Raw genomic sequence first — 17,952 nt, 5'->3', positions numbered from 1 at the left:
TTCTGTGCATAGATGCACGTGGGAACCATGCTGTATTCTGCCAAAATGATTCACCGGGAGGTCTGGCAGCGCCTCATGCAGCATCGGGAGCTTTGTCCTGTGACCCACCCAACTCCATGTCATTACCCCTTCCGCTTTGCTGGGACTGAAGTTGTGTGCCTGTGGTGTGAAGAGAGGGCTTCTGATACAGAAAAAGGAATTAAGACCCCTTCCCCATGACTCTATGTTCCTTATCCCCCCAACCCCCAACTAGATTCGATAGGAGAGCCCATAGGCTCCTCTCTCAAGGTCCACAAGCCTCCCACCCTCAGAGGCTGTGGCCAGAGTACCTAATGCTCACTGTGCCCAGCAGGTCCTGACCACGACCCTGACTCAGAGCTGAGGGCCTCCTTCCTGCCACTAGAGGCCCCACACGGCCATTAGGCCGTACCCACAGGAAGAGGCTGGAGCGGAAAGTGGGGAGTGAGCCTCGAAGGAAGAGAAGCCAGGCCCGGGGCACCGTCACTTGCCGTCCCCTCTGCAGCTCCAGATGTGTGGTTTGTGTGGCTGTGGCCAGAGGAGCACCTTGGCCAGAGTCCAGGGCGTGTGGTTTCACATGCCTGACCCAGGTCAGCATCAGGATGAGGACCACAGAGGCAAAGAGCAGCCAGAGGAGACCCAAGACATAGAAGCCCAGGGGGAGGAGGCAGCAAAAGTCGGGGTGGAGAAAAGGGTCATTTCTGTAGCTCTCGAAATGCCCTTGGAGCACCGCACGGAGCTTTGGTTGCTGATCAAATTCAAGGATGGTTTTTTTGGTGGATTCTAAGAGTGATACGGGTTTTGTGGTAGTCAAAAATATGATGCTTTTTGGAGTGATCAGGCTTGTGGCAGACTCAGGGATGGTCGGGCTTGAGGCCAGCTCTGGGGTGATCGGGCTTGGGGTGGGCTCTGGGGTGGTCTGAGTTGGAGTGGGCTCTGGGGTGGTCTGAGTTGGAGTGGGCTCTGGGGTGGTCTGAGTTGGAGTGGGCTCTGGGGTGGTCGGGCTTGGGGCAGGCTCTGGGGTGGGCTCCGGGGTGGTTGGGCTTGGGGCAGGCTCTGGGGTGGTCGGGCTTGGGGCAGGCTCTGGGGTGGGCTCCGGGGTGGCTGGGCTTGGGGTGGGCTCCGGGGTGGTTGGGCTTGGGGCAGGCTCTGGGGTGGGCTCCGGGGTGGCTGGGCTTGGGGTGGGCTCTGGGGTGGTTGGGCTTGGGGTGGTCTCTGGGGTGATCGGGCTTGGGGTGGGCTCCCAGGTGGTTGGGCTTGGGGTGGGCTCCCAGGTGGTCGGGCTTGGGGCGGGCTCTGGGGTGGGCTCCGGAGTAGTTGGGCTTGGGATGGGCTCTGAGGTGGTCGGGCTTGGCGTCAGTTCAGTAGTGGATTTTGGAGTTTTGGAGAACGTGGCGGATCCCATGTGAAGTGTGAAATCTGAGGTCCATCTGGGTGGGAATGTGGTCTGCTCCTTAGTGGATTCTTGTGTTGGATGCAAGGAGGAGGGCATCTGGCCGTCTAGAGAAGCAGCAGACCGTGAGTGGAATAGACCCCAGGGAGTTGTGTGGGCTTTGGTGGAGAACTTGACCACAGTCCTCGTGGCACGCACCTCATCACCCTCAGTGTCCTCGTCTGTGTAGTAATCATATAGGCCTGGGTCATCTTCATCACCAAGGGTGGGGCATCCCTTTCCTGGGTATTTGTAGACAGGAGTCTTGTCTGAATTGTCACACTGCACACTGGCCACGTTAGAGGTCATGGCTTTGACGTCCACACCTTGCTTCCACACGTAGACATTTTCGGCATTGTCCTGCAGCCAGCGACGAAAATAGAGGATCTCACAGTTGCATAACCAGGGGTTCCCATGGAGAAAAGCAAAAGGCAGGAGGTGGAACCCAAAAAAGCCCTTTGGTATCGTATACAGCGAGTTCTCTTGGAGGAGAAGGGTGTCGAGATTCCCCAGCCCATCCAGGAGCCCGGCGGGGAGCTCGGTCAAGTGGTTGTTAGCCAGACTGAGCTTCTCCAGCTTGGGTGTGGGTGTCAGGAGCCCTGGGGGCAGGGTCTTCAGCTCATTGCCTTTCAGGTAGAGCTCTTGGAGTTTGCCAAGACCATGGAGGGCACCAAGAGGCAGCGAGGTCAGCTGGTTGAAGGAGACGTCCAGGATGGTGAGAGCAGGCAGTGACTGCCCTAGCAAGGGCAGGCTTTGCAGCTTATTGTGGGATAGATCCAGGGTCCCCAGCACTGGCAGTGTCCCATCGACCTGGAGCTTGGTGAGCTCGCACTTATCTAAGTACAGCTGAGCAAGGCGAGTGAAAGGCACCAGGGATGCCAGGGAGAAGGTGTACAGGAGGTTCTCACCCAAGTGGAGGATTGTCATGTCTTTTGGCAGGTCTGGAGGCAGCGCTATCAGATTCCTCTTGTCACAGTTCACTTCTAGGTGGCTGGCCACTTTGGAGACCTCACAGATGGGGTGGGGATGTAAGGGGCTTGGCAGCAGGAGCAGCAAGAGGAGGAGAGGCATGAGGACCTGTGGGCAAGGGGGCCTTGAGTGGACCCCCCTGCAGCCCCTGGAAGCATTCCCCCAGGTCCCAGCCCCCTTCCCCCTGCAGCTTCGCTTCCAGAAACAGCGTTCACACCTCCTGTCCTCCCTACTCCCCTCTCCCACCCTTGCCTGCAGAGCTTAAACTACTAGCTCCAGGCCCTCTTTCCCCTCCCTCCAACCCCTCTCCTGCCCCAGCACCAACCCCGGCTTACAGGCAGGCAGAAAGACCTCCGAAGGCACACAGCGTCTTCTGAGGTGCCACTCAACTCAGTCCTTCTCTCTTCTAGCCCCATGGAGGACTAAGCCAGTGGCAAGGAAGGGGATGGGGGTGAGGAGGAAATGCAGGCCTGATAGGGATTCCAGTGACCAGGAATCCCTTGGACACAAGCCCTTATCGCCTCACTCCATGGCTTTCCCCCAAGCCGCCTTTGTGGTTCTCTCTTCCGCTTTCCTTTTACACAGGGGAGATGGGGGTGGACTCCTCCAAACAGCCTTCCACCATCTTTTAAAAACCTCTCCAGGGCCGGGCACAGTGGCTTACACCTGTAATCCCATAGCTTTGGGAGGCTGAGATGGGTGGATCACCTGAGGTTGGGAGTTCGAGACCAGCCTGACCAACATGGAGAAACCCTGTCTCTACTAAAAATACATTAGCCAGGTGTGGTGGCACATGCCTGTAATTCCAGCTCCTCAGGAGGCTGAGGCAGGAGAATCACTTAAACCCAGGAAGTGGAAGGAGGTTGCGGTGAGCCGAGATGGTGCCATTGTACTCCAGCCTGGGTGACAAGAGCGAAACTCCATCTTAAAAACAAAAAAAACTCTCCAGATGCCACCTTCTCTTCCTCTTCACAGCTGCATTCTGAGAATTGCCTACTTTTTTTTTTTTTTTTTTTTGAGATGGAGTCTCACTCTGTCACCCAGGCTGAAGTGCAGTGGCACCATCTCGGCTCACTGCAACCTCCGCCTCCCGGGTTCACGCCATTCTCCTGTCTCAGCCTCCCGAGTAGCTGGGACTATCGGCGCCTGCTACCATGTCCGGCTAATTTTTTGTATTTTTTTTAGTAGAGACGGGGTTTCACCGTGTTAGCTAGGATGGTCTCGATCTCCTGACCTCGTGATCTGCCCGCCTCGGCCTGAGTTGCCTACTTTTAATTCTCCCCCACCTTTCTCTCTGCCTTCTCATTCCCAGTCTATGCTGATTTCTTTCCCCTGCTACTCCATTGACTCAGTTCTTACCAAGGTCTTTAATGCCCTCCCTTCTCTACGTCCGTGGGACACTTCTCCACTGTGATCTTACTTTATTTCAGCAGCCCACATACCCATGGCCTCTCACCCCTTGGGATTCTCCTTTTGGTCTCTCTGTGACACATGACCCTGGGATTTTCTTGGTTTTCTTCTTACCTGTTTGGTTGGGCCTTCTCAGTCTCCTTCACAGATTCCCCTTCCTGTGCCTTTCCTGAACAATTAACCTGCCCCCAGAGTTTGTGCTTAGGATCTCTTCTTTCCCTTTTTTTTTTTGAGACAGAGTCTTGCTCTGTCGCCCAGGCTGGAATACAGTGGCATGATCTTGGCTCACTGCAGCCTCTGCCTCTCAGGTTCAAGCAATTCTCCTGCGTCAGCCTCCCGAGTAACCGGGATTACAGGCATGTACCACAATGCCCAGCTAATTTTTGTATTTTTAGTAGAGATGGGGTTTCACCATGTTGGTCAGCCTGGTCTTGAACTCCTGACCTCCAGTGATCCACCCACATTGGCCTCCCGAAGTGCTGGGATTAGAGGCAGGAGCCACCGTGCCCGGCCTTCTCTTCTTTCCTTACGCTATGCAACCACCTGAGATTATCCTCATCCATTCCCTTGCCTTCAACTACCACCTACAACCTAATGACTCTCAAATCTATGTCTCTAGTCCAGACCCTTCTCCTGAGACACAAGCACATATGTACAGCTGCCTTCTGGACATCTCTACTTGGATGTCCCACAGACACCAAAACAGTATGTTCAAAGCTGAAGTCATCATGTCTCTCCAAATGGCTTCTCCTCCTGTGTTGCTTAACCTGGTGAATGGCACCATCATCCACTCATTTACCTAACCATTCAATCAACACAGACGCAATCCCTAATAGTCATCTCTAATGTCTCCCGTCTTTCATCCCCCATCTCCAAATCCTGCTGATTTTATCTCCCATCTCTCCCAAATCTACTCTCCATCCACACCATCCTGCCAGCATGCCTAGTCCAAGGTGGTTGTTGTTTCTTCCTCCTCCTCCTCTTCCTCCTCTTCTTCCTTTTCCTCCTTTCTTCTTCTTTCTTGTTCTTCTTCCTCTTCTTCTTCTTCCTCTTCCTCTTCCTCTTCTTCCTCTTCCTCTTCCTCTTCCTCTTCTCCTTCTTCTTCTCCTTCTTCTTCTCCTTCTTCTTATCCTTCTTCTTCTTCTCCTTCTTCTTCTCCTTCTTCTTCTTCTTCTTCCTCCTCCTTCCTTTTTTGAGACAGAGTCTCGCTCTGTCGCCCAGGCTGGAGTGCAGTGGCCGGATCTCAGCTCACTGCAAGCTCCGCCTCCCGGGTTCACGGCCATTCTCCTGCCTCAGCCTCCCGAGTAGCTGGGACCACAGGCGCCCGCTACCTCGCCCGGCTAGTTTTTTTGTACTTTTTAGTAGAGATGGGGTTTCACCGTGTTAGCCAGGATGGTCTCAATCTCCTGACCTCGTGATCCACTCGTCTCGGCCTCCCAGAGTGCTGGGATAACAGGCTTGAGCCACCGTGCCCGTCCTTTCTTCTTCTTCTTTCTTCTTTCTTCTTCTTCCTTATTCCTCCTCCTCTTCCTCCTCCTCTTCCTCCTCCTCCTCTTCTTCTTCCTCTTCCTCTTCTTCCTCTTCCTCCTCTTCCTCCTCCTCCTCTTCCTCCTCCTCCTCTTCCTCCTCTTCTTCTTCTTCTCCTCCTTCTCCTCCTTCTCCTCCTCCTCCTCCTTCTCCTCCTCCTCCTCCTTCTTCTTCTTTTTTTTTTTTTTTTTTTTTTTTTTGACACGGAGTCTCGCTGTCTCCCAGGCTGGAGTGCAGTGGCGCAATCTCGGCTCACTGCAAGCTCCGCCTCCCGGGTTCACGCCATTCTCCTGCCTCAGCCTCCCGAGTAGCTGGGACTACAGGCGCCCGCCACTGCGCCCGGCTAATTTTTTGTATTTTTTAGTAGAGACGGCGTTTCACAGTGTTAGCCAGGATGGTCTCGATCTCCTGACCTCGTGATCCGCCCGTCTCGGCCTCCCAAAGTGCTGGGATTACAGGCTTGAGCCACCGCGCCCGGCCCTTCTTCTTTTTCTTTTTCCCTTTTTTTGAGATGGAGTCTTGCCCTGTCACCCAGGCTGGAGGGCAGTGGCGCCATCTCAGCTCACTGCAACCTCTGCCTCCCGGGTTCAAGCGATTCTTCTGCCTCAGCCTCCTGAGTAGCTGGGATTACAGGTTCATACCACCATGCCCGGCTAATTTTTCGTATCTTTAGTAGAGACAGGGTTTCACCATGTTGTCCAGGCTGGTCTCCCTTGCTCTGTCTCCCTGGCTGGAATGGAGTGGCGCAATCATGGCTCACTCAACAGCAAACTCCTGGACCCAAAGGATCCTCCCGCTTCAGCCTCCCAAGAAGTTGGGACTACAGGCGTGCACCACCATACCTGGCTGATTTAATTTTTTTTTCTAGAGACAGGGTCTCCCTTTGTTGCCTAGGCTGGTCTTAAACTCCTAGGCTCAAGCGATCCTCCCACCTCGGCCTCCCAAAGTGCTGGAAGTACAGGTGTGAGCCACCATGCCCCACCCAGGGCACCATCTTCTTGCTATTGCTTCCCTGCAACAGCCTCCTTGCTGGTCTCCCCACTTCCCAATTCCCTTTCTTCTCTTTATTCTCCACTGGAGTGGTCTTTCAGATCTTCACATTTGCTCATATCCTTCCATTGCTTGAAATTCACCAGTGAGGCCGGGCGCGGTGGCTCATGCCTGTAATCCCAGCACTTTGGGAGTCTGAAGTGGGCGGATCACGAGGTCAGGAGATGGAGACCATTCTGGCTAACACAGTGAAACCCTGTCTCTACTAAAAATACAAAAAATTAGTTGGGCATGGTGGCGGGCGCCTATAGTCCCAGCTACTCCAGAGGCTGAGGCAGGAGAATGGCGTGAACCCGGGAGGCTGAGCTTGCAGTGAGCCGAGATCGCACCACTGCACTCCAGCCTGGGTAACAGAGCGAGACTCCGTCTCAAAAAAAAAAAAAAGAAAGAAATTCACCAATGGGCTCACACCTGTAATCCTAGCAGTTTGGGAGGCCAAGGTGGGTGGATCACCTGAGGTCAGGAGTTTGAGAACAGCGTGGCCAACATGGCAAAAACCCATCTCTACTAAAAATACAAAAAATTAGCCGGGCGTGGTGGCGGGTGCCTGTAATCCCAGCTACTAGGGAGGCTGAGGCAGGAGAATCGCTTGAACCCTGGGGGCATAGGTTGCAGTGAGCTGAGATCATGCCACCTCACTCCAGCCTGGGTGAAAGAGCGAAATTCTGTCTCTAAATAAATAAATAAATACATTCACCAATGGCTCCTCGTAGATCTCAGGAGGAAGTCGAAAGTTCCCAACGTGGCCTGCAGGATCCTGCAAGATCTCACCTTTGCCTGCGTGTCCAGCCCCGTCAGTTACCACTCTACCCTTACTCTTGTTCATTCTCTCCTGTGCCTGAACTTTTTCTTCAACCTTATCCCCTTCTGCCTAACTTGTACTTATTTGGCAAGTTCCAGCTCAGAATTCCTTCCTCTGGAAAGCCTTTTCTGACTTCCCAAGACGAGGTTAAATGTCTATTACAGAAAGTCAGACACCATGCCCCACCTGTTGGCCCACTGCCCCTTCTGTGATGAGAATGTGGCTTGCACTATTCCCCAGGAGGAGCTCCAGGCAGTCGCCTGAGCCTGCCCCTATCTGCTTCCAGCTGGTGACTGGACAAGGGACAGACATTTAAGCCAGATGCAGTTAATCCATAGATTTGCCATTTATATAATTTGCCAGCTGCAAAGGTATTACAAAATGTGGAGAAAACAAGGTAGTATAGAAAGTGAGGTAGAAGATTGTCTAGAGAGAAGCCATGAAATTAAATAAGGACCCCAAGCCCCAAGGCTGTTGAAAAAAAAATTTTTTTTTTTTGACATTCACCCAGGCTAGAGTGCAGTGGCATGATCTCAGCTTACTGCAACCTGTTCAAGAAATTCTCCTACCTCAGCCTCCCAGATAGCTGGGATTATAGGTGTGCACCACCATGCCGGCTAATTTTTATATTTTTAGTAGAGATGGGGTTTCACCATGTTGGCCAGTCTGGTCTTGAACTCCTGCTCTCAAGTGATCTGCCCACCTCGGCCTCCCAAAGTTCTGGAATGACAGGTCTGAGCCACTGCACCCAGCCCGCTGTTGATTTTTGAGGGCATTTTACTGTATCAGAATGTTTAGTTGTAAGCAACAGAAAATGGTCTGCCTAATTTAGGCTGCAAAGGAATTCATTAAAAATACATTGGTGGGGCATATTTCCCTTTTTTTTTTTTTTTTTTTTTTTTTTTTTGAGATGGAGTCTCTCTCTGTCGCCCAGGCTGGAGTGCAGTGGCGTGATCTCGGCTCACTGCAAGCTCTGCCTCCCAGGTTCACGCCATTCTCCTGCTTCAGCCTCCCGAGTCGCTGGGACTACAGGCACCCGCCACCACGCCTGGCTAATTTTTTTTGTATTTTAGTAGAGACGGGGTTTCACCGTGTTAGCCAGGATGGTCTCGATCTCCTGACCTCGTGATCCGCCCGTCTCGGCCTCCCAAAGTGCTGGGATTACAGGCGCGAGCCACTGCGCCCGGCCTGTGGGGCACATTTTCTCAGGACCTCCTGGGACAGTGTCATGGGTGAAAAAACAAAAAATGAAACGAAACAAAACAAAACGACAACAACAACAAAAACCCTGGCTACTTCAAAGACTTCCCAGTGAGGCCTGGAGAAGCAGACATGGAGCTATGCAGCCAGGAACAGTGCCCAGGACCAGGCTGCAGAACCAGTCTGGTGAGCAAAATTCTGCTCCTGCTGCAAGACCAGGTTATGGAAGCGTGTAGAACTCGAGCTGCTGAGCCAGAAACAGTGTCATCACAACAGCACCTGCTGCAGACAAAATCCTACACCATCCCTATTCCTTTGTGATACTGGCTCCCAATTCAAAGTCTGGGTGGAGCGTGGTGGCTCACACCTGTAATCCCAGCACTCTGGGAGGCTGAGGCAGGTGGATCACCTGAGGTCAGAGTTCAAGACCAGCCTGGCCAACATAGTGAAACCCTGTCTCTACTAAAAATAAAACTTAGCCGGGCGTGGTGGTGCGCACCCATAATCCCAGCTACTTAGGAGGCTGAGGCAGGAGAATCACTTGAACCCGGGAGGCGGAGGTTGCAGTGAGCCAAGATCGCGCCATTGCACTCCAGCCTGGGTGACAGAGTGAGACTCCGTCTAGAAAAAACACAACAAAACAAAGTCTGGGTGAGTCTGATTGGGCATGTGTCTGTGACCCAGCTGCAAGAGAGTCTGGAAAAGCAGGTGTCTGGCATTTCCAGCTAGGAAAGCTGAAGCATGCTCCACTTCTCCAAAGATTCTGAAGTTGAAGGATTTTCCAAACATAGACTCACATGCTTTGGCACCTACTAAAGTGATCCTATGTTTTACTTTCTTCAGATGTCAATGTCCTGTTTTTTAATTTTTTATTTTTATATTTATTTATTTATTTATTTAGTCTTCTGGCTCTGTTGCCCAGGCTGTAGTGCAGTGGCACGATCTCAGCTCACTGCAACCTCTGCCTCCTGGGTTCAAGCAGTCCTCCCACCTCAGCCTCCCAAGAAGCTGGGATTACAGGCACATGCCACCATGTCTGGCTAGTTTTTGTATTTTTTGTAGAGATGGGTTTTGCTATGGCTGATTGTGAACTTTGAGTTCAAGCGATCTGCCTGCCTCGGCCTCCCAAAGTGTTGAGATTATAGGTGTGAGCCATCGTGTCACGCCTTGAATTGTATTAACACATTTTCAGATTTTGCATCTTTGAGTCCTTGGAATTAACCTTACTTGGTCAATGTAATTCTGAGTTGATTTGCTCCCTTTTTTTTTTTTTTTTGGAGACAGAGTCTTACTCTGTTGCCAGGCTGGAGTGTAGTGGCACGATCTTGGCTCACTACAGCCTCCGCCTCCCAGGTTCAAGCAATTCTTCTGCCTCAGCCTCCTGAGTAGCTGGGATTACAGGGACACCACCACACCCGGCTAATGTTTTGTATTTTAGAGAAAGTGCTTCACCATGTTGGCCAGGATGGTCTCAATCTCTTTTTTTGCTCTTGTTGCCCGGGCTGGAGTTCAATGGCGTGATCTCAGCTCACTGCAACCTCCACCCCTGGGTTCATGTGATTCTCCTGCCTCAGTCTCCCAAGTAGCCGGGATTAAAGGCATGCACCACCATGCCTGACTAATTTTGTATTTTTAATAGAGATAGGGTTTCTCCATGTTGGCAGGCTGGTCTTGATCTTCCGACCTCAGGTGATCTGCCTGCTTCAGCCTCCCAAAGTGCTGGGATTATAGGGGTGAGCCACCGCACCTGGCTAGTCTGGATCTCTTGACCTCGTGATCCACCCGCCTCGGCCTCCCAAAGTGCTGGGATTACAGGCGTGAGCCACCACGTCCGGCCTGCTCACATTTTATTTAGGACTTCTGCATCTAACTTAGAAAATAGGAGTGGCTTATAGATCTCTTTTGGGGATCTTTGTCTGTTTTTCTGTTTGTTTGGTTGTTTGGTTTTATGATCAGAGTTATGCCAGCCTTGAAAATTGGAAAACTATATTCTCTGGAACAGTTATAGATAGGGATTTTCTGTTCTATATAGATTGGTGGAGTTCACCTATAAACCCATCTGGATGTGGTGCCATTTTGGAGATAGCTTTCTGTGTTTTTTGTTTGCTGGGTTTGGTTTGATTTGAGACAGGGTCTCACTTTGTCACCCAGGGTAGAGTGCAGTGGTGCCATCATGGCTCACTGCAGCCTCAACCTCCCAGGCTCAAGCGATCTTCCTACCTCAGTCTCCTAAGTAGCTGGGACCTCAGGCATGTGCCACTATGCCCAGCTGTTGTTTTTTTTTTTTTCTTTTTTGAGACAGAGTCTCGTGCTGTCGCCCAGGCTGGAGTGCAGCAGCTGGATCTCAGCTCACTGCAAGCTCCGCCTCCCGGGTTTACGCCATTCTCCTGCCTCAGCCTCCCGAGTAGCTGGGACTACAGGCGCCCGCCACCTCGCCTGGCTATTTTTTTGTATTTTTTAGTAGAGACGGGGTTTCACCGTGTTAGCCAGGATGGTCTTGATCTCCTGACCTCGTGATCCGCCCGTCTCGGCCTCCCAAAGTGCTGGGATTACAGGCTTGAGCCACCGTGCCCGGCCTATGCCCAGCTGTTTTAAAAAATTTTTTGTAGAGACAGAGTCTCACTATGTTACCCAAGCTGGTCTCGAACTCCTGGGCTCAAGCAGTCCTCCTGTCTCCACCTTCCAGCCACTCGAAAGGCTGAGGTAGGAGGATTGCTTGAGCCCAGGAGGTCGAGGCTGCAGTAAGCCATGATTGCACCACTGCACTCTGGCCTGGGTGACACAGTGAGACCCTGTCTCAAAAAGAAAAGAAAAGAGAAGGGGAGGGGAGGGGAGGGAAGGAGAGGGGAGGGGAGGGGAGAGGAGAGGAGAAGAGAGGAGAGGATGCTTCCCTAATATTCTTCCTATTATTGAAGCCACCTTTGCAAAATTATGGCTGAGACAGTGAAAGAGATCTAACCAACTCCATCATGCTTCTAAACTTTAAGCTGTGCTTGTTCCTTCCTGGGCATAGGCTGAGCTAACTCTGAGAGGAACTTAGTTTATTGTTTATAGTTACAGGCATAAGCCATCACACCCAGCCTATAGTTTATGGTTTAAAACAAAGACGGTAACAGCCCTTTCCCAAAACAAACCTACTTCTTGCCTGGGGACTAGACTGCCTTTGTAGGACTAACAAACTAGCCACAGGATTAGCAATTGTGGTTTAGGAGGCCGGGCGCCAGTGGCTCACGCCTGTAATCCCAGCACTTTGGGAGGCCAAGGTGGGCGGATCACCTGAGGTCGGGAGTTTGAGACCAGCATGACCAACATGGTGAAACCCTGTCTCTACTAAAAATATAAAAATTAGCTGGGCGTGGTGGTGGGCACCTGTAATCCCAGCTACTCGGGAGGCTGAGATGGGAGAATTGCTTGAACCCCAGAGGCAGAGGTTGCAGTGAGCCGAGACGGCGCCACTGCACTCCAGCCTGGCTGACAGAGCAAGACTCTGTCTCAATAAAGAGAAAGAAAGAAAGAAAGAGAGAAAGAGAAAAAGAGAGAAAGAGAGAAAGAAAGAGAAGAAAGGAAAGAAAGGAAAGAGAGAGAAAGAGAGGAAGAAAAGAATGAAAGAAAGAAAGAGAGAGAGAGAGAAAGAAAGAAAGAGAAAAAGAAATTATGGTTTAGGAGTCCTGCAGCTGGAGGCCACAGGATCCTGACCCTCCCCGGACTGCCCCTAGGCCCAGTGCTGGAGGTATTTTGCAGACCCTGCCCTTGATGGATCAGCTGGCCCCACCCAGATCAATCAACTGGCTCATCTGATCTTGTGGCCCCACCCGGGAACTGACTCAGCACAAGAGAACAGCTTCAGCTTCCCATATTTTCATCTCTGACCTGATCAATCAGCACTCCCGGCTCACTGGCTTTCCCCCACCCACCAGGTTGTTCTTAAAAACTCTCATCCCCAAATGCTCAGGGAGACTGATTTGAGTAACAGTAAAACTCTGGTCTCCCACACAGTCGGCTGTGCGTGAATTACTCTTTCTCTATTGCAGTTCCCCTGTCTTGATAAATCGGCTCTGTCTAGGCAGTGGGCAAGGTGAACCCATTGGATGGTTACCTTATTATCTGAGCCTAGCCCGGGAGTGTAACCTAATCGTGGACAACTGTACTCCTAGGATTCCACATGGTGAATGAGGTGATAAGGAAAGAGGATGCAGAACTGGTCTTCATTCATTTCAGCAGTGTGCAGGAAAAGCTGTAGAGACGTTCCTGCTACTAAGGTCCCCAAAGTTACCTGATTCCTGAGCTGTCCTGCGTTGTCAATGTTCTCTTCATCTAGTGAGCTCCTGTATCTCTTTCCAAGAAATTTCTGTTGGATTACGTTAGCTAGAGTAGATTTCTGTTACATGCATTCGAAGAAACCTAATCCAGTTCTTGTTTTTGTTGTTGTTGTTGTTGAGACAGAGTCTCACTCTGTCAGGCTGGAGTGCAGTGGCACAATCTCGGCTCACTGAAGCCTCCTGCTCACTGGAACCTCCGCCTCCCGGGTTCAAGCGATTCTCCTGCCTTAGCCTCCCAAGCAGCTGGGATTACAGGCACACGCCACCACACCTCGCTAATTTTTGTATTTTTGTAGAGACGGGGTTTCACCATGTTGGCCAGGCTGGTCTTGAACTCCTGACCTAAGGTGATCCGCCCACCTTGGCCTCCCAAAGTGCTGGGATTACAGGTGGGAGTCACCACGCCTGGTCCCTAATCCAGTTCTCCAGTCTCTAGTGTAATTCCTTCTTTCCTTTCTTTCCTTTTTCTTTCCTTTCTTTCCTTTCCCTCCCTTCCTTCCTTCCCTTCCTTCCTTCCTTCCTTCCTTCCTTCCTTCCTTCCTTCCTTCCTTCCTTCCTTCCCTCCCTCCCTCCCTCCTTCCTTCCTTCCTTCTTTTTTTTCTTTTCTCTTCTTTCTTTTTTTTTTTTTTTTTTTGAGATAGGGTCTCACTCTGTTACCCAGATGGGAGTGCAGTGGAGTGGCATGATTGTGGCTCGCTGCAACCTCCACCTCCCAGGCTCAAGGGATCCTCCCACCTTGGCCTGCCTGGTGGCTGGGACTGCAGGCGTGTGCCACCACGTCCGGCTAATTTTTTTTTTTTTTTTGAGAGATAGAATTTGCTATGTTGCACAGGCTAGTCTTGAACTCCTGGACTCAAGTGATTCACCTGCCTCAGCTTCCCAAAATGCTGGGATTACAGGCGTGAGCCCATGCACCCCCCCAGTGTAGTTCATGTCTAAAGAATTTGTGTAGAAGACATTAGTTGGAGGTCTATCTAAAATCCATTCAACTTTTGCTCTTTTTTTTCTTTTGAGAAACTACTCCTATCTCATCCCTAGAATTTTTGGTGACATTGACTCTCTCTCAGCTGTGAGAGTGGATCTAAGCCACTCAATAGACTCCCTCCTCTTTGACACAGTTTATGGACCCGACAAGTACCCTGACATAAGCTGATTAGGGTGTTCATGGTCAGGGTGATTGGCCCAGGGATAGAAATAGGACGTAAGTTGGTGCTTTCATAATGAAACCCAAGACTCTTGTTTGATGGTTAAGGTATACAAACCTTCTCTGAATGTGGATGAGGAAATATGTAACTCCAGCTGAGCTGTCAGCTGTTGGCATTATTCTCGTGATTATGATGGGGTCTAGCCTTAGGATGAAGCTATTGCCAGAAAAGGTATGTGTTCATCAACAGTTGACTGGATAAAGAAAATGTGAGGTCAGGGCCGGGCGCGTGGCTCATGCCTGTAATCCGAGCACTTTGGGAGGTGGAGGTGGGCGGATCATGAAGTCAGGAGATCCAGACCATCCTGGCTGACATGGTGAAACCCCGTCTCTACTAAAAAAAAAATACAACAAATTAGCCAGGTGTAGTGGCGGGCGCCTGTAGTCCCAGCTACTCGTGAGGCTGAGGCAGGAGAATGGCACAAACCCAGGAGGTGGAGATTGCAGTGAGCCGAGATTGCACCACGGCACTCCAGCCTGGACGACAGAGCGAGACTCCGTCTCAAAAAAAAAAAAAAAAGGGGGAGGTCAGATGTAGTGGCTCCAGCTTGTAACCCCAGCACTTTGGGAGGTCAGAGCCAGGGTGGGAGATCATTTGAGCCCGGGTTCTGGAGGCTGCAGTGAGCTATGATCATGCCACTGCACTCCAGCCCGGGCGACAGAGCGAAACCCTGTCTCTAAAAATTAATTAAGCCGGGCACGGTGGCTCATGCCTATAATCCCAGCACTTTGGGAGGCCGAGGCAGGCGGATCACCTGAGGTCAGGGGTTCGAGACAAGCCTGGCCAACATGGCAAAACCCCATCTCTACTAAAAATATAAAAATTAGCCGGGCTTGGTGGTGGGAGCCTGTAATCCCAGTTACTCGGCAGGCTGAGGCAGGAGAATCTCTTGAACCCAGGAGGCAGAGGTTGCAGTGAGCCAAGATTGGGCCACTATACCCCAGCTTGGGTGACAGAGCAAGATTCCATCTAAAGAAAAAAAAATTACCTAATGGGTCCAGTGTTCACTGTTTGGATAATGGGCACACTAGAAGCCCAATCCTCACCAGGGTGTAATATATTCACATAGCAAATATGCACATGTACCCCCAAATCAAAAATAAAATAAACATCTTTTAAAAGAGATTGAGGGGCCAGGCGCGGTGGCTCAAGCCTGTAATCCCAGCACTTTGGGAGGCCGAGACGGGCGGATCATGAGATCAGGAGATCGAGACCATCCGGGCTAACACAGTGAAACCCCGTCTCTACTAAAAAATACGAAAAACTAGCCGGGCGAGGTGGCGGGCGCCTGTAGTCCCAGCTACTCGGGAGGCTGAGGCAGGAGAATGGCGCAAACCCGGGAGGCGGAGCTTACAGTGAACCGAGATCCGGCCACTGCACTCCAGCCTGGGCAACAGAGCGAGACTCCGTCTCAAAAAAAAAAAAAAAAAAGAGAGAGATTGAGGGTGCCGGGCACGGTGGCTCATGCCTGTAATGCTAGCACTTTGGGAGGCCGAGGCAGGTGAATCACGAGGTCAAGAGATCGAGACCATGCTGGTTAACACGGTGAAAACCCATCTCTACTAAAAATACAAGAAATTAGACAGACGTGGTAGTGGGCACCTGTAGTCCCAGCTACTCGGGAGGCTGAGGAAGGAGAATGGCGTGAACCCGGGAGGCAGAGCTTGCAGTGAACCGAGATAGCACCACTGCACTCCAGCCTGGGCGACAGAGAGAGACTCCGTCTCAAAATAAATAAAATAAAATAAAATAAAAGAGCCTGGGGATGGTGGCTCATGCCTGTAACCCCGGCACTTTGGGAGACCGAAGCTGGAGGATTGCTTAAGTTTAGGAGTTTGAGACCGGCCTGGGTAACACAGTGAGATCTCATCTCTACCAAAAACAAAAACAAAAAGATTAACAGGACTTGGTGGTGTACTCTTGTAGTCTCAGCTACTGAGGCAGGAGGCTCGCTTTAGCCCAGGAGGCCAGAGCTGCAGTGAAACGTGATTGTGTCACTGTACTCCAGTCTGGATGACAGAGCCAGACCCTGTCTCCCTGTCTCAAAAAAAAAAAGTTGGGAGGCCGAGGCTGACGGATTGCTTGAGCCCAAGAGCTTGAGACCAGCCTGGGCTACATGGCAAAACTTGGTCTCTACAAAAAAATATAAAAAATTAGCTGGGCATGGGCATGGTGCCTCCTGCCTGTGGTCCCAGCTACTCAGGACGCACAGGTGGGAGGATCACCTGAGCCTGTGAGATCGAGGGTGCAGTGAGCTGTGATCTCAACACTGTACTCCAGCCTGGGCAACACAGTTAGACCGTTTTTTTTGTGTTTTGTTTTTTTGTTTTGAGATGGAGCCTCAGTCTGTCGCCCAGGCTGGAGTGCAGTGGTGCCATCTCAGCTCACTGCAACCTTCGACTCCTGGGTTCAAGTGATTCTCCTGTCTGAGCCTCCCAAGTAGCTGGGACTACAGGCCCATGCCACCACGCCTGGCTAATTTTTTTTTGTGTGTGTGTATTTTTAGTAGAGACAGGGTTTTACCGTGTTGCCTAGGCTGGTTTTGAACTCCTAAGCTCAGACAATCCGCCCGCCTCAGCCTCCCACAGTGCTAGGATTATAGGCATGAGCCACCGCACCCAGCCGCCAGACCCGGTTTTTTTTTTTTTTTTTTTTTTTTTTAAGGTGGAGTCTTGCTCTGTCACCAGGCTGGGGTGTAGTGGCGCGATCTTGGCTCACTGCAACCTCCGCCTCCCAGGTTCAAGCGATTCTCCTGCCTCAGCCTCCCAAATAGCTGGGATTACAGGTGTGCACCACCACACCCAGCTAATTTTTGTATTTTTAGTAGAGACGCGGTTTCACAGTGTTGACCAGGATGGTCTCGATCTCTTGACCTTGTGATCCGCCTGCCTCGGCCTCCCAAAGTGCTGGGATTACAGGCGTGAGCCACCGTGCCTGGCCGTGTGCATGTCTGGTACATGGGTATATTGTGTTCTAGTGGAGATTGGGCTTCCAGTGTACCCATTACCTGATAGGTAATTTTTCAACCCTTGCTCCCTCCCACAAATTCCCTTATATTAAAAAATCAGTTGGTATTGGAATAAATTTTAAGAGATAAAAATTGTGTTATCAGTTTTTATTTCTTATTTTACTTTAGTTTACTTTAGTTTGAAATAGGGTTTCACTCTGTTCCCCAGGCTGAAGAGGCATCATAGTTCACTGCAGCCTCAGCCTCCCAGGCTCAGGTGATCCCCGCCTCAGCCTCCCGAGTAGCTGGGATGACAGGCATGTAACACCATGCTTGGTTAATTTTTGTATTTTTTGTAGAGATGGGGTTTCACCACGTTGCCCAGGCTGGTCTCAAACTCCTAGACTCGAGCTATCCCCTCCACCTCGGCCTTCCACAGTGCTGTGATGTCGGCTGTGAGCCACCATGCCTGGGTGCCTGACCTCAATTTTAATATTTTTTTTTTTTTTGGAGACAGAGTCTTGCTCTGTCGAGCAGGCTGGAGTGCAGTGGTATGATCTTGGCTCACTGCAACCCCCACCTCTCACCTCCTGGATTCAGACTCCCTAGTAGCTGGGATTCCAGGTGCACACCACCATGCTTGGCTAATTTTTATGTTTTTAGTAGAGACGGGGTTTTACCATGTTGGCCAGGCTGGTCTCAAACTCCTGGTCTCAAGTGATCCGGCTGCCTCAGCCTTCCAAAGTGCTGGAATTACAGGTGTGAGCCCTTGCGCCTGGCCTCAATTTTTGTTTTTTAAGTGGAGTTATTGACAGATATTTTTTATATTTCAGGTGTTTATTGAAATTAAACTTTCTATTTTGATATCACTGTAAATTCACATGCATTTGCAAGAAATTATCTAGAGGGACCCCATGTTCTCTTTACCCAGTTTGCCCCAGTGGGTAACGTCTTACAAAACTATAGTGCAATATCACAACCAGAAAATTGACATTGTTCTGTTTCCATCATCACAAGGATCTCTCATGTTGCCCTTTTACAGTGACAACCACTTCCTTCCTACTGCTACCCTC

At 50.9% G+C, this 17,952-nt stretch overlaps 1 protein-coding gene across 1 annotated transcript; it reads right to left on the bottom strand.

The window, feature by feature from the left end:
* Positions 1 to 307: 307 nt before the first annotated feature.
* Positions 308 to 2,924, bottom strand: GP1BA (glycoprotein Ib platelet subunit alpha). Its single transcript, XM_073004621.1, has 3 exons — positions 2,755 to 2,924; positions 1,342 to 2,527; positions 308 to 1,101 (listed from the first exon to the last, which is right to left on the bottom strand). The coding sequence occupies exons 1-3, from the start codon at positions 2,833 to 2,835 to the stop codon at positions 308 to 310; spliced, it is 2,061 nt and encodes a 686-aa protein (XP_072860722.1). The 5' UTR covers positions 2,836 to 2,924.
* Between the last annotated feature and the right edge of the window lie 15,028 nt (positions 2,925 to 17,952).

Source organism: Chlorocebus sabaeus, chromosome 16, assembly GCF_047675955.1.
Source record: "Chlorocebus sabaeus isolate Y175 chromosome 16, mChlSab1.0.hap1, whole genome shotgun sequence".
NCBI classification, from domain to species: domain Eukaryota; kingdom Metazoa; phylum Chordata; class Mammalia; order Primates; family Cercopithecidae; genus Chlorocebus; species Chlorocebus sabaeus.
Note: the sequence above shows the minus strand (reverse complement) of the source record. Positions and strands in the feature narration are given on the sequence as shown.